Source organism: Camellia sinensis, chromosome 7 (assembly GCF_055761805.1).
Source record: "Camellia sinensis isolate YWXY chromosome 7, ASM5576180v1, whole genome shotgun sequence".
NCBI lineage: Eukaryota > Viridiplantae > Streptophyta > Magnoliopsida > Ericales > Theaceae > Camellia > Camellia sinensis.
The window spans coordinates 175,186,943-175,213,136 of record NC_138967.1 but is presented as its reverse complement, the minus strand read 5'-3'; the positions used below and the strand labels follow the sequence as shown (position 1 = coordinate 175,213,136).

The following is a 26,194-nucleotide window of genomic DNA, read 5'->3' as shown; positions in this document are numbered from 1 at the left end:
TTTTTCATGAACACAACTAAAGTAATACACACATATATACATTGACCAAATTTTTTTGAAATACAACATAGAATATTATACTCTCTTAAAACGGTGCCAAAAAAAAAAAAAAAAAAACTCTCTTGCCATATTACACATAACTGTTAAAATGCCAAGTCTTTCAAATTTTTCTTTTAATTAGGAACTCTAGATATTCAAAAAAAAAATATATATGCAAAAAACAGTCCCTTTCTTTTTATAATCACACAACAAATATACTACATTTGAATGGTACAAATTTTGTTTTTAATTTTTTATAACAAAATGTTAAATACATTTTTGTGGGTTAAGTCAAATACTTGGTGAATTTGATTCAAAGTAAAATGGATTATGTTAAATACTTGCGTTAAGTTAAATACTTGTAAGTTTAATACATTTTTTTTTCATGAAGACAACTAAAGTAATACACACATATATACATTGACCAGAATTTTTTGAAATACAACATAGAATACTATACTCCCTTAAAAAGGTGCAAAAAAAATAAAAATAAAAATAAAAACATAAACTCTCTTGTCATATTACACATAAATGTTAAAATGCCAAGTCTTTCAAATTTTTCTTTCAATTAGGAACTCTAGATATTCAAAAAAATGAAAAATTTGAAAAAAAACAATCCATTTCTTTTTAGAATCATACAACAAATATATTACATTTGAATGGTACAATTTTTTTTTTTTATAATAAATTGTTGAATACATTTTTGTGGGTTAAGTTAAATACTTGGTGAATTTGATTCAAAGCAAAACGGATTATGTTAAATACTTGGGTTAAGTTAAATACTTGTAAGTTTAATACATTTTTTTTCATGAAGACAACTAAAGTAATATACACATATATACATTCACCAGATTGTTTTGAAATACAACATAGAATACTATACTCCTTTAAAAAGGTGCCAAAAAAAAGAAAAAAGAAAACATAAACTCTCTTGCCATATTACACATAAATGTTAAAATGTCAAGTATCTGAAATTTTTCGTTTAATTAGAAACCCTAGATATTAAAAAAAAATTATGAAAAATAATTATCATCTGTACAACACAGAGCACGAAAATATTTTTAAAAAAATATTCAAAAAAAAAATTGATAAAAATATTTATCATCTGTACAAAAAAAAAAAAAAAACTCTCTTGTCATATTACACATAAATGTTAAAATGCCAAGTCTTTCAAAGTTTTCTTTTAATTAGGAGCTGTAGATATTCAAAAAAAAAAAATTAAATGAAAAAAAATAGTTTTTTTCTTTTTAGAATCACACAACAAATATACTACGTTTGAATGGTACAATTTTTGTGTAAAGGTATATCGTAGTGATGTCTCTCTCTATATCTTGCATACATGTGTGACCTACTAAATGAAATGTTCTTTCATTAAAAGGGTGACTAAATCATGGTTGATTGCATCTATTTTTGAAAAATAAAATTGAGCATGTAGAGTTCTTCAACTGAGCATTCCAGTGATTAATGATGCGCTTGATGGTTTAGTAAGTTGAATAGAAATGAATAATGCCTTTTTGTCAAACAATCCTATGGGCGCCTAAGCCTAGGTTTTTATTTTGGAAAGAATAAATAAATAAAAGGGAGAATAAAAGCCCATATTACATTAAAAGATATCATCACATAACTACGATGAAGCAACCCGACTATGCCTCACTAAGGCCACAAGCAATGCCCACATGATTTTCAATATCAAGTTAATCTACAAAACTACCCACTACTACTATATTTAGCACTCAAGCCTCCAAGAAGAATCAAAAAATAAATAATTGTGAAGGTCCTTGGGTTAGGGTATGAGAGAGAGTACTTGACTTCTTTCTAATAATGCAGCAAAATTGACCAAATTTAAACAAATCTTGACCAAATTTTAAAAATTTAAGACAGACCAATTTTAGTAATAGCGGCGTAATCAGCTAAATGTTTTATACTTCAATTTACCCACCGGAGTTAGGACAACCAATCGTAATCCAAGCTTTAAGTTCTAACAACAACAATAAAGAGTCGGGACAACCAAACCATAATGGTTATGATTAGTAAATTACTTAACTTATTCTCTCTCTCTCTGTTCATCAAATTTGAGTGAAAATTTGATTAAAAGCTTGATCTGATATGAATACTCCAATCCTTACTCTCTTTGCATCTTCAAATCTTTTCAAAAAAATTCCAAACTTATCCTAAAAACCATCTCCTATCCATACTCTATTTTAAAATATTATCAAAAAAGATTAGAAGTATTATTATTGGAGATTTGGTGAAATTTTTTGTTCATCCTTGAGACCAACCTTATGTGTGAGAACCAAATTTCTGCTTAATAGTTCAAATAATTGACAGTAATTCTTTGATGAAAAAATAATTTTTGCTTAATGGTTTTTTTTATTAAAAAAATTTGCAATAATTCTGATTAAAAATTGACAGAAATTTGGTGATGAGAGACATTTCCTCAATGTTTAATAGTTCTGAGAGAAATTTGGTTCACAATAATTCTGCTTAATGTTTAATCAAAATTGACAGAAATTTGGTTCACATAATGTTTTTTTAATTCTTTGATGAAATTTAGTTCAAATAATTTCTGCTTAATAGTTCAAATAATTGACAATAATTGACAGACTAACTATTATACACAGTTGATAGTAAACACATTGTGTATAACCATTTTTTTTTTTTTTGAACACCAAACCAATTTTTGCTTAATGTTTTTTTTTTTTTGATTAAAAAAATTGACAATAATTTTGATTAAAAATTGACAGAAATTTGGTGATGAGAGACACATTTCCTTAATGTTTAATAGTTCTGAGAGAAATTTGGTTCACAATAATTTGCTCAATGTTTAATCAAAATTGACAGAAGGCACGATGTAAATAATTTTAAGATTAAAATGCAGTTATAAAAAATATATTTAATTTTTTTTCTTAAAGAACTTGTAACATTTTTGCTTGTATTACATGCTCTACAAAACTCAAATAAAATAATAACTCTCCCTAATGTTAATGCAAATTAAGAAATAAACGTATAAGATTTATAATGTTCACCAATATTGCAAATCAAAATATAAGAGCAAGTAAAAAAAAATTGTAAACACTGACAGAAATTAAAGTTATTGTATACTAAATCTATAATAAAAAGAAAAAAAATATTACTAAATCTATAATGTAGGCATTCAACTCATCTTGGTAATGAAAAAAAGAAAAGAAGCAGAAATATGTGATATTCTACCAAATTGCTATCAAAATGCTAGCACATATTCTGTCTATGATACCAAGAACCCGTTTATTTACTCTCCATTTGATACTGTCAAGTGTATTAAGGGCCTGAAATGCAAAAAAATTTGTAGAGTAATTCCAATTTCAAGTGTAAACATAACAAATTGGTTAGACCAACTCCCCGAAGCTATTTGAAATGAAAATCATCCAAAAGCACACAACACCTCAGAACTAAATACTGTCAAGAAAATGTAAATAAATTAAAACCCATTTAAAAAATAAAACCCATCAAGTATTAATTCAAATTCAAAACCTTTTAAAACATTAAATCCATTTAAGAAACATAATGTTAAGATTAAATTGGATAAATTACATTTTAATCTAGATGATGAATTACATTAAACTGGATAAATCTATTATTGCAGATTAATCTATCTATTGTTGTAGATTAATCTATTATTGCAAAACATTTACAAATGATAATATTAAATTTTTTTTAAAAAAAATCATAAACTAAAAGCAAATTGAATAATTTAATTCCCAATGGAAGCCAAACAACATATTAAGAAGTAGGATACCTTTAATGGTTTAGCCAATTTTCTATGAACAACAGCTGATTAGAAGAAAAAAAAATCAAATAGATCTTTGTGTAAGATCTATGTGTAAAATCAAATAGAAAGAGGAGCACTAAAGATCTTTGGAATTTTATTATTTGTATAATCAATTTTACTCCCCAAAATTACTATATGTGAAAGAAAGATTTCAGTCAACACTATTACAATGAGCACACAACAGGTTCTAATTTCTTATTTGAAGTCCTTTGTTGTTCCAATTCTACGTGCACTGAACATATAAAGCTGATCAAGAAGGCTTATTCTTTCCAATTTTGGTTACTTGTATTTCAAGCATCTCCTTGAATATAGCTAGCTATGGGACCTAGGATGGTTTTGAGTGGATGTTTTTTTTTCCCCTCCATTTTAGCATTGGATACTATCATGAACTAAATTTATATTAAAGAACTGGTAGTTTTGGGTCCAAAATATAAAAATACCATATGGAGGTGGAGTGTGATCATAGAAAGGGAAAACATTATGGAGTAAACAAACAAATCAAATTAAGTAAACAAACAAATCAAATTTTTTAAAACTAAATTTATGCACAATTTGTATATACAGAATCTTTTTATATAATACACCTAATATTTTCTTAGTTGATGATTCAAATTAATAATATTATTATTATTATTATTTTGTCTATAGTTTGATGTTCCATAAAAGCAACAATATAGTATATATGTTAGAACCTAGCAATATTAAATTCTAAATTTAATACTTACAGTTCTTTTGAAGAAAATGAGAATCAAGAATTCTTATTCTATAGTTTGTCTGTAAACTGAATTCAATGCTTTTCTACGCCAATTTTCTAGCGTATTTTCTACGTACTAAAGCATATCAATATCTGTAAAAAAATTTAGAATACTTAACGTGTAAACACAAAACTAATGTGTATTAACCTTTTTTTTTTTTTTGAACACCAAACTAATTTTTGCTTAATGTTTTTTTGGTGATAAAAAATTTCTGATTTTGGTGATAAACAGTTGACAGTAAACACATTGAGCAGAATTTTTGGTGATTTTGGTAATAAAAAACAGAGCCAAGTGATTTTGGTGATAAAAAAAATAGCCTTTGCAACTACAAAAAGCATATACCATGACACATCATCCATAAAAGTAAACCACAAATTTTAAAGAGCTCCATAAAATGTGCAAACAGATTAACAAAGAGAACATTATAGACCTCTTTGCAGGTTCATAAATGTTTTCAACCATAAAAATGTTATACATGATATGACCTAATTAAGTTGAGGCTTACTTGCATATCACCTATAGAGCATATAGGTTGTGAATTTACATAAAACACCAACACGTATCCACATGCTTCTTAATGGAAACGTGTTGAACCTTGTAACTGATTAATTTATGTCATAATACTATTGGGCATTGTTTGTAATTGGTGGAATGGGATTTGCTTCCCCCCCCTCCCCCACACACACAGAAGAGCATATCACAAATCAAGCATATATGTATTGGTGATCATAGTTTGAAGATTATTCTTCTAGAACCTTGATATGGGAACAAAGTAATTATTCCTCTGTGCTATCAGAGAAATATGTTAGTTGCCTAATGTCATACCTTCGTAAGGTAGTGTTTACTCTTCTTTAGTTTTACTCAATAGCAAAGAAATAACAAAAGGAAAAAATTCATCCGTATATATCAGTTGGCTCAATAACAAAAGAAAAAAAAATAAGAAAAAACAAATGAACAAAACAATTCCTTTATGTTTGAAAACCATTGATCACATCTTGCCTTTAACAGCCAATGTGTTTTTATTTTTTTATTTTTTTGAGAACATCTTTTCTTTTTGTTGAGGTAGGAAAATCTATATCAGCAAGACAAAAAAGTGAGTGTGAATATTTACTATTACCAATTTGGTATCCATATATTTATTATGATGTCAAATTGAAATTAGGACATGAAAATGTAATCTGATAAGGGGAGGGGAAAAGATGTTAAATAAAAAATCAAATCTCTATTACACCCTTTGTTACTTGTCACTAAGTAGATTGATGATGGAAGGAAATGAAGTTTGTACAAAGTGCTATATGTGTATCAGTTTTACAATCCCTCTAGAAATTGTAGTATACACAGATATAAATGCAGAATATACATCTTTTATCTAACTATTTGGGATGATCAAGTAGGAGCTTGAAATGAATTTGGATTATATAGAAGCTTTAAGTTCTTTAATGAATTTGGATCCATACCTGTTATATTAGCAACCTATATAACAGTTCTTTATAGGAGCATTAAACTTTAAGCTTTAAACTTCGGCATTAAACTTATAACAGTTCTTTATATTAGCAACCTATATAACAGTTCTTTATAGGAGCATTAAACTTCAGCTTTAAGCTTTAAGTTCTTTATAGGAGCTTGAAATGAATTTGGATTATATAGAAGTTTTAAGTTCTTTATACATCTTTTATCCATCTATTTAAGTTCTCTAATGAATTTGCATCCATACCTGTTATATTAGCAACCTATATATATGTTCTTTATAGGAGCATTAAACTTTAAGCTTTAAACTTCAGCATTAAACTTGTAACAGTTCTTTATATTAGCAACCTATATAACAGTTCTTTATAGGAGCATTAAACTTCAGCTTTAAGCTTTAAGTTCTTTATAGGAGCTTGAAATGAATTTGGATTATATAGAAGCTTTAAGTTCTTTATACATCTTTTATCTATCTTTATCTATCTATTTAAGTTCTTTAATAAATTTGGATCCATACCTGTTATATTAGCAACCTATATATATGTTTGCATATAAAATTTACTAAAATTAAAAACAGGAGAAAAAAATGGGAGCCAAACAGGGGTAGTTAATATCAATATGCTTCAAGGATTATATAGAAGCTTAGCTTGTTTTTGGCTAATATTTTTTGACATGACTGTCTTATACCAGTATACTAATACACAGATATAATTATAGAAGTATAGTGGTCTGTTGAATATTTTCTAAACTAACCGAGCAGGATGTCGAGCAGCCGAAGTGATGTCGCAGCTGGAGTGAACAACGGTGAGAGTGGTCAGAGTGATTCACAGAAGCTCTGATGAAGGCAAAAGCTGAGAGAAGGAAAAAAAAATTCAAGAAGAAGATGGTGAAATGATTGGTCTGTGCAGAATTTGAATTCAAGTAATCCAGAATTTCTTAGAATTTCTTAACTGCTAGAAAGAAATTCTTAACTGTGTAAAAGAAAAGAAATCTATTGATCTGCAAAATTTCTTTTGATTTGCAGAATTTCTTTTGATTTGTATCACCCGTGTAATCCAATAAAATCTGCACACACCATAATAACTCAAATCTGCACACACCATAATAAAATGCATATCACCCGTGTAATCCAAATCCAAACCGTATAACTCACCCGTATAACTCAAAAACACAAAAACAGAGCAAGGAATTCAGATGGTAGACAGAGAGAGAAATAGAGAGGGAAGGTAGACAGACGGTGGACAGAGAGGGAGATAGAGAGGGAAGGTAGATAGAGGGTATGGAAAGATAGATGGTAGACACAGGGTATGGGGGAGACAGAGAGTAGATACTGATATAAACACAGACAAATCAAATGAACTGTGTTGGGCGAGAACACCCATTGATCTAAACCATCCATATACACTTAGTATTCATCTGAGCCTTTGAATCAAAATGTATCCCACATACATTTTAGACATTTTGAAAAACCTTTGTGACTTATTATATAGATTGTATTTATATTTGGCCTACCATTTTAAATTTTTTTTTTTTAAACCTCTTCTAAAATCTCTTAACCAAACTCCCATTAATGATGTCAGGAAACAGATATTTCTCATGAGACCTGGCCCGGGTGGCTCAATCCAATCTGGCGTGAACCGCCCGATCTTCCCAAGCTGGCTGGAAGGAAACCCAACTGACTCTACATTCACATCTCTCTCTCTCTCTCTCTCTCTCCATTCCTTCGAACCAAAGCAAAAAACAACAACAAAAACTTCTCTCTCTGCGATCTGTATGTTGCAGACACAGCAGCAATGGCGGGGAGATCAGGGTCGAAGATGATCGTGACCAACACGCCTGGTAAAGACCTCGCTTACACCAACTTTGCATATTGCTCTCCCTCAGATCTCCGGAGCTTCACCCTCACCGGATCCAATCTCGCCTTCGCTCTCGTCAGCGACGCCTTTGTTTTGTCTCTATCATATCCTTTTTCTCTATTCTTATACACTCATAATGTCTAAATTGTTGCACTGTGGTCTCCGATCGGTGTGAATTTTGCTTTTCTTCCTCTTTTTTATTTTTTTTATTTACTAGTTTGGCGATGCATTGTTCAAATTTTATGTTGTTTTCTAGCCCAATTCGTTGGCAATTGCTCCATGTTTGGTTGCTTGGAAAGTCATCAAAAATTATGGTATTTGTTTGTTTTATTTTTTCTGGGTGTATGTAGATAGATTAATTTGACTAACGTTCCGTTTGTTTGGGGAAATGTTTTTCGTATTTTATAGCATTTGTATAATGCAAAATGAAATTAAATGGAAAACATAACAAGCCTATTTGGAAGAAAATATTTTTCACTCTAATCAAATGTCACCGCACGATCACCGCCACCACACCACCGTCATCACCACGGCCACCACTACCACCAAACATGGAAAAATGTTTTCTTTAAATCATGAAAGTAGTATTAGAAATGCCATCCATTTTATCAACTCACAGACATGTAGTTGGTTATGTGAGTTCCGCTGCATTCACATTCATAAGTACTAATGAAAGAAAGTCTGTATTGAATTTCTGAGATTGATTAAATCTGGACTGTTGCTCAATTTATTTATTTGATTTTGATCCGTACTGTGTTTTTCATTGAATGCTAACATTACATTTGAATGTGGTTCTGGGTTCTTCTCCATTTTCCTATATGATAGGCACAATAGTGGGTAGTACAGATACAACATGTTCACAAAAGTAAGATTCGAGCAAAAGGGATTGAAGGGGTCACCTTTTAAATTGAGCTTTTACTTTACCTAAGTACCTCAAAAGGCCTCTATGTTGACAATAGTGGACTCAATTACACACTCTGAACTATTGTTCTTTGAATTATTCTATTCCTTAGTTTATATGGATCCAAACTTTTAAAGGAGGTCCTTTACATTTAGCTTTGGTACTTGATATCTGGAGCTCTGCAAACCCACTGTGCATATAATTAATTGGGGTTCGGGAATAACTTATAACTCAAGACAAATTGAATTTACTTAAGAAACTACTCCAGTTGTCCAATGAGAATGGGAAATGGATTAGCAAATGATCCATAGATGCATCTGATCAGTTTAGGGCTCCACATCTGGAAATTCCTCTGAGCCTTACCCTTTCTCATTCCTTGAATTTGTTCATTTTTGTCCTAGAATCCGGTTATTGTCGGTACAATTATTTTCATATTTTTATTGTGGAGTTTTTTTTAAGGGGTTAAGTATTTACCTGTAACTTTATTATTTATATGTTTGGAAAGAAGTTGAAATGGAAAACACTTATGTTTTACTTTTAAAAACCTTAAGTTCTAGCAAATTGGAACTTGTAAATGTTTAGATTTTCAAACATGGAAACCCCCCCCCCCCCCCGGGGGGGGGGGGACAATTATTATAAAAATTAATAGTTCTTTTTTATTTTAATTTGTAGCCTCCATTTTATTTTATTCAAACTTGCGCCACGACCTTAGACGTGTTTCACGTGTCCAAGCCATAGATGCATTCACTTGAAATTTATTTGAAAGTAGTAGAATAGGTTTGGATATTTCATACACATGTTGGTGTTTGTCCAACTAGTGATGGTATATGACACATGTTGGTCAGCATGGCACCCTGATAGGTGTGTTCATGTTCCTAGCACTGTGAGAACCATAAGATGTATAAATTCTTGGTTTGCGTGGTTTCACATATGTTTGTAGCTGCAATTTACACATTGTCAATTGGTCCATGAGGATGTATAATGCTATATCAGAACTTAGACGAGACAAAAGCATTCTATACATGTTTGGAATGTGAGAAAAAATATTTATTGATACCCACTCGTTAGATTGTTTCTTGAATGGGCTATAGTCCCTTGTTGCCTTGACTAGAACTTACTGCACATGAAAGCATACCTAATGGCCACATTGCCCTCAATGCCATCCAACGTCGCCATGCAAAAGTTTCTACTGGGGACACAATATCCATGAGCAGGTGATCATAAATTAGTAAGGAATTGTTGATTGCTATTGCTGTGTTTCTACCAAATTTTTAATGCTTTGTGGTGATAATATTTCTAGATTTGTTCCACCTGAAGACTTCAACCTAGCATTGCTTACTCTTGAATTGGAGTTTGTAAAGAAAGGGGCTAAAGATGAGCAGGTATGACCATTTTTCCATTTTACATTTTTGGAAAATACATTATCAATTGCAGCCTGATATGATGGGTTCGTACCAACTAGAATTTTATGTTGTTTTGATAGTTGAAAGCATTTTGCCTCATTTGGTTGCTTGATTTATGCTTAGCGATGAACGGCTGCCCTTTGTCATGACTTTTGTGCTATTGCTCCAGGGAAGTTACTGAATTTGTTCGTTTGGCAGGTTGATGCTGTTCTTTTGTCTCAGCAGGTTCGGAAGAGATTTATCAACCAGGTAATAGCTGGTAGTGGTTTTCCTTACTTAATTTCCCCCCATATATTTATAGGCACTATTACCGGTTAGGGTCGCTTACTCTAAAGGTAATTCAACCAATTGCTTTTCATGTTTTTCTAAATGTAGATATCCTTTCTGCTCTGGCAGAGGATCAGCAAAATTATTTTTCATTGCTTTCCTGGCAACTTATACACAAACACGACACTACATATATTTTTCTCACATGCTGTGCTTCATTCCTGGCTAGTGGGAATATGATATGGTCTAATCCATGGCTTGCGAGTGATTTATAACACAAATGCTTGCTCTTTCAGAATGTGTATTGTGAAAACTAAATGGAATATCATGTCAAATCTTTCTAAGAAGCTAATACGAATAATGTTTGAAAAAAAATGCTTGGGCCCTGCGGCCAGTTTATCCATGTAGGCCACTTAGGTGTTGAAACTTGAAGTCAAAGTGATTTGGCAGAATCTGTCCATTTATATGAAGTTGACTATTGTGATGGATTAATAAGCAGTATTTGTTGGTAGTCTGGTTTATATTTTTCTGAAATTGACTTTGAGGCCTCATGACATGCAGGTTATGACAACGGGACAGAGGGTAACATTTGAGTATCATGGCAATGGTTATATTTTCACCGTTAATCAAGCTGCTATAGAGGGGCAAGAAAAATCAAAAGGTATTGAAAGAGGGATGCTTTCAACTGAGACATATATTGTCTTCGAAGCACCAAATTCCAGTGGAATAAAGGTAATATTCCATCGTCCTTGCTGTATGATTTCTTGACTTCACATTTATTAGTTGAGTTAAGCTTTCAAATGATAGCTTGCTTTAATATGAATCAGGGGTTTGCTGAAATGTGTATGCTTGCGTGCCTCTCTCCTTTCTGTTTTAATTTATATGATTATATTGTCCACAATGATTGCTTTAAATTCACTTAGATGGGTGTGATGTACTGGTTCATTATATTCAACTGAAATCTATGCAGATTGTCAACCAGCGGGAAGCAGCTAGCAGCAACATCTTTAGGCATAAAGAGTTTAATCTTGAATCACTGGGTATAGGTGGTTTAGGTGCAGAGTTTTCAGATATATTTCGAAGAGCTTTTGCATCTAGAGTGTTTCCTCCACATGTGACCAATAAGTAACGTTTTCTTCATGTGTCTTTTCACTATTATCCGGTCTGGGTTTAAATTTTGTGGATAAAAAAAATTATTAACATGTCTGTTGTTGAAAAAAAATTATGTTTTCAGGCTGGGCATCAAGCATGTGAAGGGAATGCTTCTTTATGGACCCCCTGGTACTGGGAAGACTCTAATGGCTCGCCAGATTGGAAAAATGTTAAATGGGAAGGATCCAAAGGTATATTAGTGAGACGCTCTTTGGGTTTTTGTATATCCATGTTGAGAAAATATTGCTGGTTGTCAGTTTGAATGGCAGGTTATTCTATTTCTGATTTACCTTTAGATACAAACTTACTCATCATTGGTTGACATTAGCTAAAACCGGAATTGGCATCTTTTGGAATGGGAAACATTTTATGCATTGTTGTAAGTTGTTTGCATTTATGTTTATTAATTTTGGTCAAGTGTTTGAATGATCGGGATGATTGGTTTGTTCGTATCAAGAATAGAACAATTGTGAAGTTTAGGTGATCAAAGTTATCTCAACCTATTGTGTGCGGTCTATCTATTTACCTAATATGGCACACAAAATATCAAGCTGAAGTTTTTATGTTCTTCTATCAACATTTTGATGCTTGAATTGCATTTTTACTCATTGGGAAGAAATGAGCATTGCCAGCTTTACATTAACTTTTTGAGTAGAATTGTTGGAGACATTATCTAAAAATTTTGTGAAAGAATTCCGGCCAGGACCTTACCATTTCTGAGCATTTATACCAATATGTTCAACTTTTAAATCCTAATAGCTCTGCTTCCACTATGGAACTCCCATCTTTCAATAGCCCTGCTTCCATTATTAAACTTGACTTGGTGAATATGGAGATGTTTTTTCTTCAATATGTTTCCATAACTTTAGGAGCATGCATCTTTTGTCATCTCTTTTTCTTTTTTTGGATACACATTATATAGAAAATGGAGAGGAGATATGCAGGCCCAAGTACCCATGAGTATGCAGGACTGCACACACTAGCAAAACGGAACAAAATATCTTGAAAGCAGCCAACCCTAGCCTTTAGTATCTATGAATTATAACTTCTTAAAGATCAGCAAGAATGAATGCCCTCCTCTCCTAGATGGAAAATAAGGGGAAAAAAAGTTCAAGAAAACCAAGAAACTCATGAGCACCTGCCTTATTGTATGATGCAACAATCCTTCTTTCTCAAATGGTCGGCCATGGCAAACTACTAGTGCTTTCCATACAGCTCTTTGTCTCCTATTTGGCCAGCCCCTTTCCCAGCATCCCAGCAACTCTGTTGTTGAATGCAGCATCATCCAGTGAACCCCAAACAAAGGCAGAAGCAAACACGACGAACTTGCCCTGTCAAACACCATAAGATATTTACTGCTGCTGTTTCTGCCCTCACACATATGCAGCACCAATTAGTTAATACCCCTGAGATATTATAAATCATTAGTCCATGCAGAAGTCCAGGTAAATACTGCCCCATTAAGGCACTTTGGACTTTCAACTACCTTTTTCAATGGATGAGGCAGCATGTTTTTCGCTTAACTTATTATATTGCAGCCTCACACTGAATATATACCATTTACAGAAGCCATCCTTCCACCTCAGGCTACATCTCTACCACCCAAGCACTTCTCCCATACAGTAGATCAACAAGAGCATCTACCTACTGCAACTCCCAATCTTGCAACTGCACTAATGAAGCAATTATCCTGGATTGCTCCTCTCTGCCTACACGAGCATCTACCTACTGCATAATTTGCCTCAATTATTCTTGTCGACTGCTATACCGACGATTTTTAGCAAGTCACTATTGGAATTAATGAAGAGCATCTACCTACTGCAACTCCCAATCTTGCAACTGCACTAATGAAGCAATTATCCTGGATTGCTCCTCTCTGCCTACACGAGCATCTACCTACTGCATAATTTGCCTCAATTATTCTTGTCGACTGCTATACCGACGATTTTTAGCAAGTCATTATTGGAATTGCATGCCCACTGCACACGCTTAGTACAATGCCAAAGAGGATCCACCATGATCTTACTGAGCTCCTGCATGGGTTTCAGAAATCTTGGTGTTTTATGTTAGATCGTAGTTCAATCACAAAAAATTGTTGTAAAATTCTTTGAGTTACAAGAGGAGTATCTTCAGATGTGGGAACCTTCTAGGGCATCGCCTCTCTCTTTATTCCCATACTCTCCTTAAACCATTGAATTTCTTGGAAACAGTATTTTATGGTGGAATACTCTTGCATATTTGAATTAGTAAATTCTAATAACTTACTAATTGATTAGCACATTAATTGCAAGGCAATTCATCGAAGCAGACTTGTTTTCGTCACACTCCTTGGTAGTTCAACTTGGGGTTAGATTGTTTAGGTTTTGTGTTCTTTTCATTTTTCTCTTGAATGCAACATGATGTGACATTTCCCTAGTCAATATGTTTTTACTTCTTTTTCCCATGAACTGGGGAATTCATGGTTTGATATTGTTTGGGGATTCAAAGAAAAAGCTAAAATGGTGCACTTAATATTTGTGAGGTTTGTCAATATATCAAAAATAATAAAAACCATGGTGTAATGGCACTATTGATGCAAACCAATTAGCCAATATTTGAACAACAGATGATATGAATAAACAAGAAAAAGAAGAGGAGAAGAAGGACCTAAACAAAAGATGTTGAGTTATATCAAAACAGAGAGGTTGGACCATTTGGGCCTGATCAGTCACATATTTGCTTTCCAATTCCTGATTGGGATTAAATAAGTACTTGTTGAATTTTCAGATTAATTGTGCGCTGGAATTGACCTTTTGGGGGTAATTCTTATAGCTGGTCGCTGGAATTGAGCTATAATAGTCAATTTTGGTTCATTTCTGGGTTTAATCATATCTGCTATACATGATCATTGGTTAGACTTATCAAATGTCTTGCTGGATATTATTTTTTTTCTTTCCACTGTATTGGGGTTTATAATTTTTTTTTTCTTCATATTCACCCCTTCCTTAATGAGGATAGCCTTCTTGAGTTCGGAGTACATAGGGGCTTGTAAAAGCTCACTATCCTATTCTATGTACTCGAAGTTTCTGCTAACTTGCACCTGTGCATGGTGTCTTTTTATGCATGCCACAATGGAGATGCATTGGGACATTTCTTGTTGATGCTAGTTGTATAGTTTTGTTGGTTTCCATGCTGATTAAATATTCTTGAATTATTTTTGGAACCATATTTAATATTATGCTCCTGTCTACTTTTATACTAGCTCACTAATGTTTGCTGTATATGATTAATGATTTTGTGAACTCTAGATTATCAATGGACCTGAAGTGTTAAGCAAATTTGTTGGTGAAACTGAGAAGAATGTGAGAGATTTATTTGCTGATGCTGAACAGGACCAGAGAACTCGAGGTAAGAGGGTTAAACTAGGGAAGAAGTTACTTATGGTCATTCTCTCTGATGTATAATGCTTCCATTTCTTACAGGGGATCAAAGTGACTTGCATGTCATCATATTCGATGAAATTGATGCAATTTGTAAGGTAGGAGCTCTCAAAACTTCAGCCTGAAGTTTCTCATAGCTTCTTGAAATTGTGGGATGGCAAAACATTAGCTACTATAATTTTTCATGGAGTTGCGTATGAGTTTTGGCGGTTCTATGATGAATAGACTATTTATGGGTTATTTTGCATTTTGCCTTTCCATTGAAGCAAAGTAATTTGTTTGAGTGCACGTTCAACTGTTGCTTCATCATGAAAGTAACTGTTGATTAGTGATTTGAGGGTTTGAGTTGAGTACTTTAGAAACAAGCCGCATCCTCAAATATAATTATATATTCAAGTCATAACAATGTAGGCCAGGTAACTTCACACTTTTGAGAGGTTATCTGACGTGTTATTAACATTCACACTTCTGAGAACTTATTTTTGCTGACAACTATTTTTAACTTTTCAGTGCTCAATCAGAAAATTAAATCCCAATATTTAGTCTTTATTTTGTTAATGTGAGTAAATATATTTCATGGTACATCAACACTCTATATTGTCTAAAGGTGTTTTGATTGGAAGTCAAGCTTATTCAAGACACTTCTATCTTGATGTTAATAACCAATTAGGATTTTGGATTACATATTCTTTTACTCATGAATTTATTTATGTTTCCACTGTATAATGAGCCATGTATTTGGTAGGCATTCTGCAATCTTTTTGGTGTTACCCAATAGATTATGACAGTTTGTTATTGCTGTTATGGCTCCTGTCTTCAACCGTTTATTTATTCAGTTTTGCAATTTATTCTTTGGTTTGCTTGTGCAGTCTAGAGGTTCAACTAGAGATGGTACTGGAGTTCATGATAGCATTGTTAACCAGCTCCTAACAAAGGTTGGTTTAACGGTTAACTTGTCTGTAGAATTGTTAGGAAGATTCCACACTGTGGTGCAGCTATATCACCATAATAATTGACAGGAACTGATTGGAAATTGCTTGCTATTTAGATAGACGGTGTTGAGTCTCTGAACAATGTTTTGCTGATTGGGATGACCAACAGGAAGGATTTACTTGATGAAGCACTTTTGAGGTGACTTTTATATCCCATGCCTCTTCTATATTGTCTAAATAATATTCTCTCTTTACGAATAGCTGGTATAACGCTGCTGATTAAAAATATAGCAGAAACATAGCATTTGAAGAATCATAATATAAAAACGAAAAATCCTCAATATCCATTATCTAATAATTCTTTTGAATAGATCAAAATGGAAATTTATAAGACAGTGAAATGGCAAAAAAAATTGTATTATTGCCATATCATTTTGGATTTATGTCAAAAGTATTTAACATTAACTTAGTCTATTTATTTTTTTGTGTTATCGTATCATGTTACTTTTAGTTGATGTTCAGTTTGTAAGAGTTCATCTGTGTACTTTTTTTTTTTTTGGTAACAAGTTTTTAAGTAACAATTTCTGCACCATTTGAAGAATACCTCCTACCCCCCACCTGCCCTCCTGTATTAAATTTTGACTCTGTGCTTTTTAGGCCTGGACGTTTGGAAGTTCAAGTGGAGATAAGCCTTCCTGATGAGAATGGACGTTTTCAAATTCTTCAAATTCATACAAATAAGATGAAAGAAAATTCTTTTCTTGCTCCAGATATCAACTTGCAAGAGTTGGGTATGTGAGTTATTCATTTTTGTTGCCGTGATAGGTCATCTTATGATTGGTATCCTTTTCCACTTAAATACTCTTGTCTTGGACTAGCATGATGTTCTAGCCAAGTACTGTCGATCAACATGTTTATTCTCTGAACATCTTTTGTGAGATTTTTTTGTGGGAAATGTAAATTGAATACGATTATATGCACGTATTGTTGCTAAAGATGTTAGTTCTCTTCTTGAACTTATTTGATGCCCCACAGACAACTTTCGATCTCCGCTACATGGCTCTAATGAACAATTGGCTGAACATGCTATGAGTACTGATAAAGAAGGTAACCTTGCTGGTGGAGATTGGATTTTGGTTGATGGTGGAGAGAGAGAGAGAGAGAGAGATTTATTCCCTGTGTTTCTTCCCATACCCCATTCATCGTATGATCAGGCGAGAAAGGATGGGAATGTTAGCGATGGGGACACAGAGAAAGAGTGCTTTGGGTTATGTTTGGAATTTAGAAACCCAGAAAAATGTGACATTGGCAAATGCTGTGAAGTTTTTAATGGCCAGATATTATATGGGGTGTAATCTGTAGATTGTTAGATAAAGTAGGGGAGGTCAGTGTAAATTCAGAAACCTTAGGGGAGGTCCTTGATATTGTTAAAAACCTTAGGCAAGGTTGGTGTAATTAGCCCTATAAAGATAAAGATTTTTCCAATATGTCTTGTTTCTTGTTCTCTTGGATCTATGTGAATGAGACCGCTACAGAGGCTGTAGAATTTTCCAATATGTCTTATTTCCTATTTGAATGAGACCGCTACGGATGCTACAGTTTAAATGAGATTTAGCTATAAAATTTCCCTTTTTTAGATTGGCAACGATCAAGTTTCCTTTGATATTAGTATCCTGCAATTTAACAGAGTTTTTTTTTATCTAACTTGAAACTTTGTATTATTTTCCAATTTTTTACATTTATTAAATCTGTTTAAAATAGTTTTGGAGCATGCTTGTGTGCAATGGTTAAGAAGCTCAACACAGAGATAGAGTTTTAGACTTATGTTTGTTATAATTTTTCTCCAAGATGAGCATGTATGAGGAGGAAGGGGTGGCTTCACTTTACCAAATTCATTAATAAAATTTGCTAAGAAAATGTAATTTTTCTAAAATGCAGCTGCTCGGACAAAGAATTACAGTGGGGCAGAGCTTGAAGGTGTTGTAAAGAGTGCAGTATCATATGCTCTAAACCGGCAATTAAGCATGGATGACCTAACTAAGCCAGTGGATGAGGAGAGTATCAAAGTCACAATGGAAGATTTTTTAAATGCCGTCAGTGAAGTTAGACCTGCATTTGGAGCTTCTACCAATGACCTTGAACGCTGCAGGTAGGTTTTCTGTTTTTCATTAGTTCCATTCTTGATTTGTTAAATAGCTTTGGCCCATTTAATTCGGATGTCATTTCTAAAGCTTAACTACGAATATGGGCTTTCAAATGCATTGCTTGGAACTGTTTCTAATTCTTGCATTCTAGACTTAATTTAGAATTTTGGATATATTTAGCTGCCCAACCTTTGTAATATTGCTCTATGATTGGACACAGAGAATCTAAAATTTTCATTCGTACTTATTAATGTTCTATTATCAGATGATAGGCAAGTCATTGACTCATTGGTTTTGCTGAAGTGGCTAGCTGCATTTGCCTTCCATCATTTTTACCCACTGGGTACTTCGGGTCACATGTAACATACAATTACAAGGGTGTTGTGCAATGCACTACAAATTTATTTATATGCTCAAACTAGTATAAAAACCACGTCATGTAGGTTTGCACGTTTACTGTTTCGTCACATCAAGAATTGTATATGGTTGATTTAGTATTAGTATGACTGGGATTTGTGAACAATGTGATGGTAGGTGTTTTCTTACAGTAAGCACCAATTAAGATAGTTCCACTTTGGTAGGTAAATTTCTTCCATTTCATTCATGAGACTGACCAAAGCTTATGAACAATTATATGCAAATTGGCATGCTTTTCTATAGAGAAACATTTCTTCAATCATGCTGGGTCTAACAAATGCTTTGGGCATGCAAATGTTGAATTGTGCTAGTATAACATATAGCTTAAAGTAGTTTTGTTAATGAAGCTACTCAATTTTCTTATTCTAATGACTTTATGCACCTCCTACCTATTGAATGAGATTTGCAGACTGAATGGCGTGGTAAATTGTGGTGCACGACATGAGCACATATATAAGAGAACAATGCTACTGACTGAGCAAGTTAGAGTGAGCAAAGGAAGCCCAATTGTTACTTGTCTTCTAGAAGGTCCAAGTGGCAGGTAAAAATGCATTGGTTTCTTTTCCTCATCAGCTAATGATCATTTTCTAAATCTTGTTTATTTTGGACAGTGGAAAGACTGCAATGGCAGCTACTGTTGGTATTGACAGCGATTTTCCCTATGTCAAGATAGTAAGTAATCCTCATAGCCTACCCTTCCTCCTTCGCTTTCTTTCTCATGTTTTTAAATTCTACTTTTTTGCCTATGACAGATATCAGCTGAAACAATGATTGGGCTTAGTGAAAGCAGTAAATGTGCTCAGATTGTGAAGGTATTTGAGGATGCTTATAAGTCACCATTAAGCATTATTATCCTCGATGACATTGAGAGGTAACTTCAGCTTATTCTAAGTTTGTGTTCCGCAATATGTCTGTCCTTACATTCCATTGGTAATCAGTCTTTTCAACATTCATTAATGCAGGCTACTGGAGTATGTTGCAATTGGACCTCGGTTTTCTAATTTGATTTCTCAAACATTGATGGTCCTTCTCAAAAGGCTTCCTCCCAAGGTTTTTCCTTTATTCCATTTCTGTATTGGCTGAGTTATTATCATGGTTAAGTTGCATTTATTTTGTTGAACTTTATGTTTGGTTACTTGATTCTCTACCATGATGGTAATGTCGCAGATTTCACTCATCTCCTTCTGTTTACTTGAAAGTTATATCATCTGAATTGGCCCTTCTTAGAGAAATTTACTTCTAGAGAAGGCATTTTATAAGTTCTATCATTTGTTGAATGGGGATGAACTATTCTTCCCTCAACATGTTTTTCTGATATCTGTAAGCTAAATGAGTTCCAGCATTAAAATGTTCCGAAGAGTCTGAAATATGTTCAAATTGTTATTCACTAGATGAACATAGATGCAAAATGGTCCTGACATATTGGACAGTTTTAGTGACATTTGCACCCAACATAAGACATTTTATTGGGTTAACCTATTCATTATCAAAGAATAAAAGGCAACTACAAAAAATAAAACAATCGATAATGTAACCCAGGTTCTAACACTATAGGGAATATTATAAATGTTCTCATTATTTGAAAATAGGGCATCGAGATGTACCAATTTCTATGAAGCTCTAGAAGGCAACTATATACCAGACAACCTTCCCACACATCCACAGAATTCTCATGCCCTTTGTGTGTATCCATGTAAATGAGTACTTTTAAGCTTTTAGCCTTAACCTACTTTAGTTAAATATGCTTTCGGCATCGAACTTCTTTTTTTAAAAAAATTTGATTATTGAGGACCATTGTCCTCTTGCTGATTAATGATGATGGTTCACTACACTGCCATATTGGGTTACATGTATTTTATGTGCTGTACTGTATTGTTATATTGGTTTTGTCCGTCTTTAATCGGTAATTTGGGCCATGAATTCTATGGCTTCAGGCCATGGAAGCATCTTCTGTATTTTGTGTGTTCATTTCATTTGGTTATCATATTTTATTTTTCTAAACTTATCACTGAAATTTTCAGGGGAAAAATGTTCTTGTGATTGGTACTACGAGTGAGGTGTCTTTCTTGGATTCAGTTGGCATCTGTGATGCCTTTTCTGTCACATACCATGTTCCAACACTAAAGACAGAAGATGCTAGAAAGGTAATCTTCATTCTTAATACCATGATTATGACTGCATTGTCATGTTTCTTGCACGAACCTGTTTTATTATTTTGTTCTATTTATTTATTTATTTATTTTTGGGGTACATTATTTAGGGCTCATGCTGTGTCCATAATGAACAGTTAAATGTAAACAAGTATGCATGACTTTTTAGCTATGAAGTAAGGAATTAACCATATTGATAATCTAGTATTGTTTAGCTATTAACTTTTTCTACAAATTTGCTGACTCCTGTTTTTCATTTTTTTTAATTGTTTTCTGGTTGGAGTGATTAACTCAACATGTCAACTGGTGCAATCTTGTTATATATCATGCGTGATATCTTCTTCTCGCATTTTATTTTAAAGTTATGATATTTGTCCTCTTTCCCAACAGGTACTACAACAGCTTAATGTTTTCTCTGAGGATGATACTGATGCTGCTGCTGAGTCCTTGAATGATGTAAGCTTATAAATTTTACTCTCTCTCTCTCTCGTCTACATATTTGTGTGCCTACTCTCATATACAACCTTTTAGGGATAATGCCAAAGCCTGGATAAAGTTATTGGAGTAAATGATGCCACGAGGAATTGAACTTTGCATATTCCTAGACCCAATTTTTTATCAATGAAGCCCTAACTTCCCAAATTAGTCAATGTGGATCTTCGGTTTCATTTCATCTATTTTTTGCCATTAAATACATTATATGGACCTGTCTAAAGGATAAATTGATAAAATTAATAAAAATTCATGTTCCTAATTTCAAAACAAAAAAAATAAATAAAAACTCATAGAACCAATCCCCCTTCTTCACCAGCACAAGTTTCTGAGGTTGACAATGGAATTTTTAATACTAGGAAAAAGGATTTTTGGGTTAAAATGTAACATAAAGGCTAAATTGGACCGCTTTGGAAAGTTGAAGGACTTGAACAAAAACAGCTTAAGGGCTTAATTAAACAAAGGTGTAAAGTTCAGCGGCTTCTAGTAAAAATTACTCAAGTTATTACAACTAATAAAAAATGCAATAACCAGGTTGACTTTGGGAAACATTGGGATGAGATGATTTTGATTTCTTACTCTTGATTGTTTGATGTGGTGCTATGTAGATGCCAATCAAGAAGCTCTACATGGTGGTTGAAATGGCTGCCCAAGGAGAACATGGTGGGGGAGCGGAAGCCATTTACTCCGGTAAAGAGAAGATCCAAATTTCTCATTTCTATGATTGCCTTCAGGACATGGTTCGATATTAACAGTGAACTGTGCTTCTCATCGCGGTCCCTCCAGGGTTATATAGACCACAGTTTTGTACCTTTGCCCGATTTTTATATTATTTTTTCCCCCTCCCTTTTGCCTTGATTTTTTCGTTTACCATGAATTTGAAGTTAACCAGAGTGCTGGATTTGATTGGACTCAAATTTTGTGATAATTTTAAGATTTTTCGCTTACCATGAATTTGAAGTTAACCAGAGTGCTGGATTTGATTGGACTCAAATTTTGTGATAATTTAAGATTTCCATTTGATCAATGTCTCTTTTTTTCTTTTTTCTTGTTTTTTGTTTCTTTTGGAAATATATTTGGAGCTCAATTTTATTATATCAATCCTATTGTTTTTTCCACTAGTGCAATCGTCACTCTGTGTCTCTTTGTTGGATGTATTTCGACGGCTTAAGGTTGCCATTGGGATCAACTATAAACTCAGACTCATCTAAACCAACCGTAAACTTGGAGGTCTTAAGATTTTTGTGGAGTTTGCGAACTTGTTGATTTTTAATCCTCAAATCTGTGGTTAGTTTACTTTTTAGTAACCTCGTATATGTTTTGGCAAAGAATGCTATATTGAATCGACATATTGTTGTCTGAATTTATTTAGGTTAGCCTTCAAACCTTACCTCACCAGTAAAGATTGGTTCTAATTGAGTTTTTTTTTTCTTGTGTGTGTGTGTGTGTGTGTGTGTGTGTGTGTGGGGTGTGCAATCAAATGAAGCTTTGTTCTTGACTTGTTTGGGGGAAGAGAGTAGAGAGGAGACGAAGATAAGGGTGATTCATTTGCTCTCTTAGAGCATCTCCATCAGCTTAGTCAAAGCTTTAATCAAATTTTGACTGAAAAGTTACTTTTCTATTTTTACTAGCTACTTCTTTAAATACTCCCTCCAATAGACTCTATTCTTTCTTTACTCTATTTATTTATTCTTTGATCATACTTTTTTTGTATTTTTTTTTTTTGCAAAACATATTTTTTAATGATTAATATTACAATAATACTATTTCTTCCTAATTTATTACCTTTAAATGACCTCTCGTGATGTGACATTGAGATTAGACCCCACATGATAGAATGTTTGTCAAATCAGAATTTGACACTTATTAGACACATCATGAGGGTGGGATTAGAGGCACTGGCGGAGGGAAATAAGGACGAGGGGGTCACGTGCCCCCTCAGTTTTGAGAATATTTTTTTTTGGTGCGTCTTGTTATATACAAAATGTTTTTTTTTTCTTAGCATATTTTTTGGTTAAGAATTTATTGTATTGTTCACAACAAGTAGTTATTTGGCACTTTGAGAGCACTATGTGATATTATTTATGTAATAGTTTAAACCAATAGTATAGCGAAAAATCTTATAGATTAGATATAATAAACTCATTATTTTCAAGCAGTTGACAGATTATTTAGTGTGATTTGTGATTTCTCATACTTTGAGTATCACGTAAGCAATGTCATATGGTATTCTAAAACTGTTTAATAATTTTCATTCAAAACACATCATTTATAAGCAATGTTATATCTTTAATATTTTTCTATCAAATAAAAATTAAATAGATTTTATAATAGTTTGTGCTATAAACAATGCGTTTTTATTTTTTAAAATTATGAATTTTGATCGATAATTTTGTGTTAAAATTACAAACTTACATCATCATCTCGCACCGAGCTATTTTACACTATTATAGAATTTTAATTTGTTCCTATTAATAATGAATATATAATTTTTTATGCTTAAATTTAACTCATAAAATTATTATTATCTTAATTTTCATCATGATTTTTTTTTTAAATAAAAAATTATAATTAATAGTGCCCCATCTAACACAATTTTCTGGATCTGCCACTGATTAGAGGTGAAGAATGAAGGTCTCAAGCATTATTCTTTTTTTTAATATCAAGCTTCAATTTCATTTATTTAATTTAATGATCATTCATAATTTTTTTGGAGATGCTAAGGTAAAAATATATTTTTTCCAATAGGCATAATTTTTTAATGATCATATTTTTCAAAAAAGTTACTTTTTCAAATATTTTTGAAAAAGTCAACGGTCACTTTTTCAACGGTCATATTTTAAGGGTCACTTTTCTAACAATCATATTGTTTTAATATAAATAAAACCATTGCCTCTCTAATTTTCATCCACCTCAATTCAAATTTGTTTGTCATCCATTCATTATTTTTTTTCTATGGCTCGCAATTCTGTACGCAATATGATTCTCAATGAATCTGACTCTAATGATGAGCTGGAGATAATCACAATGGTTGGTATGGAAGAAGAACAACAAGATACCAAGAGAGGATCAAGATCACGTCGTGGTTCTGTTCAAGGTCGTACATTCATTAGGCGTAATACTTTGCAAGGCCACAAAAGACTTTTTCTCGACTATCTTGCTAAACCACCCATATATCCTTCCAGTGTATTTTGAAGAAGGTTTTGGATGAACCGTTCTCTTTTTCTTCGTATTCAATCTGCTCTAGAAGCTCATGAAACATATTTTGTTCAGAAAAGAAATAGTGTTGGAATGCTCAGTTTGTCTTCTCATTAGAAGATGACCGCTGCACTTAGAATGCTTGCTTATGGAGTAGTAGCTAATTTTTATAAACGAATATGTAAAGATTGGAGAAAGTACTACAATGAAAAGTCTACAAAAAATTGTCGAAGCGGTGGTTGCAATTTTTTCTCATGAATACTTGAGGTCATCAAACAGCAATGATATTGTTAAATTGCTCTCTATTGGTAAAAGCCGTGGATTTCCTGGGATGTTAAGGAGCATTGACTGTATGCATTGTAAGTGAAAAAATTGCCCGACTCATGGAAAGGTATGTATTTTGGTCATATTCGTGAACCAACAATTATTTTAGAAATTGTAGCATCATATGATCTTTGAATATGGCATGCGTTTTTTGGATTACCAAGGTCTCATAATGACATCAACGTGCTAGAATGATCTTTAGTATTTACCAAGCTTGCTAAAGGGCGTGCTTCTCCAGTCAATTACTCAATCAACTGTAATGACTATACAATGGGATACTATCTGGCCGATCGCATATATCCGTAATGGTCAACATTTGTGAAAATAATTCCATCTCCTTCAAGAAAGGAAGGATGTAGAACGTGCATTTGGTGTTTCAAGCACGATTTGCGATTGTACATGGACCTGCACGTTCTTGGGAACGTCAAACACTTAACGAAATTATGAAAGCGTGCATAATATTACATAACATGATTATTGAGGATGAGCGAGATGGTGATGGAGCAAACAACTTTGACTATAAACAAATAAATGAAAGCCCGCTTGTACCAGTGTCACATGAGCATACAATTGAAATTATGGAATTCATCCGACGCCATCATCGCATTAGAGATAGAGAAACTCATTCTCCACTCCAATCAGACCTCGTCGAGCACTTGTGGCAACTACATAGCCAGTCATAGGAACACGTATTTTAAATTTCATAGTTTCCTAATGTATTTATGCTAGTCTTTATTGTAATTTGAAATTTACCAAGCTTTAATATCAGTCCAATTTTCAAGAAAGAAATTCTTAAAATTATCAGTCCAATTTTCATACACAAACAAAAACTAACTGGCATTCTAAAGCTAGAAAATGCATTGTTAAGATTTTTGGAGGGACAAAAGGTAAAGAATAAGTTTCTTTATTCTTCAGTTTGTATGTGTATGTTTCTGTGTGTATGATATTATGCATTGTTAAAATCAAATAGATGAAATTCTAGCTTCAGTTTCACAGGCAGCCAGATCTGCAAGTACATGATACTATGCATTGTTAAAATCAAATATTGTCAACATAACCAAGCAAAATAACCAATATGTGCTGCACAAATACTAATGATATCATGTAAAAACAACTTCATATAGAAAGCCACTATACCTAAGATACTGAACATATATATATATATATTTTTTTTTTTGGTGGCCACAAAGCCAAACCATTACAAAGATAGCATAGTATCACCCACAATTTTGCTGCAGTGTTCAACAAAAATAGAACTTTTCATCTTATAACACAAACTTAAAAGTACAGAACTTGCTCATCTTAAAAAAATCCTATGCATCACAAAAATTCAGCAGATTACTATGCATCACAAACCAATTGTCAAACAGAGCATTAGTATCAATAAATTGCTCCAGCAGATTACTATGGGGCAGATTAAAATTGCCAGCAGAAATTGCTCAACCATCTGCATCAATCTTGCTAGCAGAAAAT

The 26,194-nt window shown here is 33.0% G+C and overlaps 1 protein-coding gene across 1 annotated transcript; it reads left to right on the top strand.

Moving 5' to 3' along the window:
• Nucleotides 1-7,500: 7,500 nt before the first annotated feature.
• On the top strand, nt 7,501-22,226 carry LOC114275712 (vesicle-fusing ATPase). Its single transcript, XM_028217704.2, has 20 exons — nt 7,501-8,026; nt 9,942-10,037; nt 10,124-10,205; nt 10,425-10,475; nt 11,055-11,225; nt 11,464-11,618; nt 11,728-11,836; nt 14,933-15,032; nt 15,107-15,162; nt 15,934-15,999; nt 16,113-16,195; nt 16,654-16,787; nt 17,935-18,145; nt 18,967-19,098; nt 19,169-19,229; nt 19,310-19,428; nt 19,520-19,607; nt 20,579-20,701; nt 21,098-21,163; nt 21,808-22,226. Exons 1-20 carry the CDS (start codon nt 7,860-7,862, stop codon nt 21,949-21,951), a joined length of 2,214 nt encoding a protein of 737 aa, XP_028073505.2. The 5' UTR covers nt 7,501-7,859; the 3' UTR covers nt 21,952-22,226.
• Nucleotides 22,227-26,194: the final 3,968 nt, after the last annotated feature.

What these genes read in the sequence shown, in the direction of transcription:
- LOC114275712 (XM_028217704.2), top strand. Translation starts at nt 7,860, where the DNA reads ATGGCGGGGAGATCAGGGTCGAAGATGATCGTGACCAACACGCCTGGT. An exon ending in ACAGGACCAGAGAACTCGAG is followed by an intron (nt 15,033 to 15,106) that starts GTAAGAGGGTTA and finishes CATTTCTTACAG; the next exon opens with GGGATCAAAGTGACTTGCAT. An exon ending in ATCCTCGATGACATTGAGAG is followed by an intron (nt 19,429 to 19,519) that starts GTAACTTCAGCT and finishes TCATTAATGCAG; the next exon opens with GCTACTGGAGTATGTTGCAA.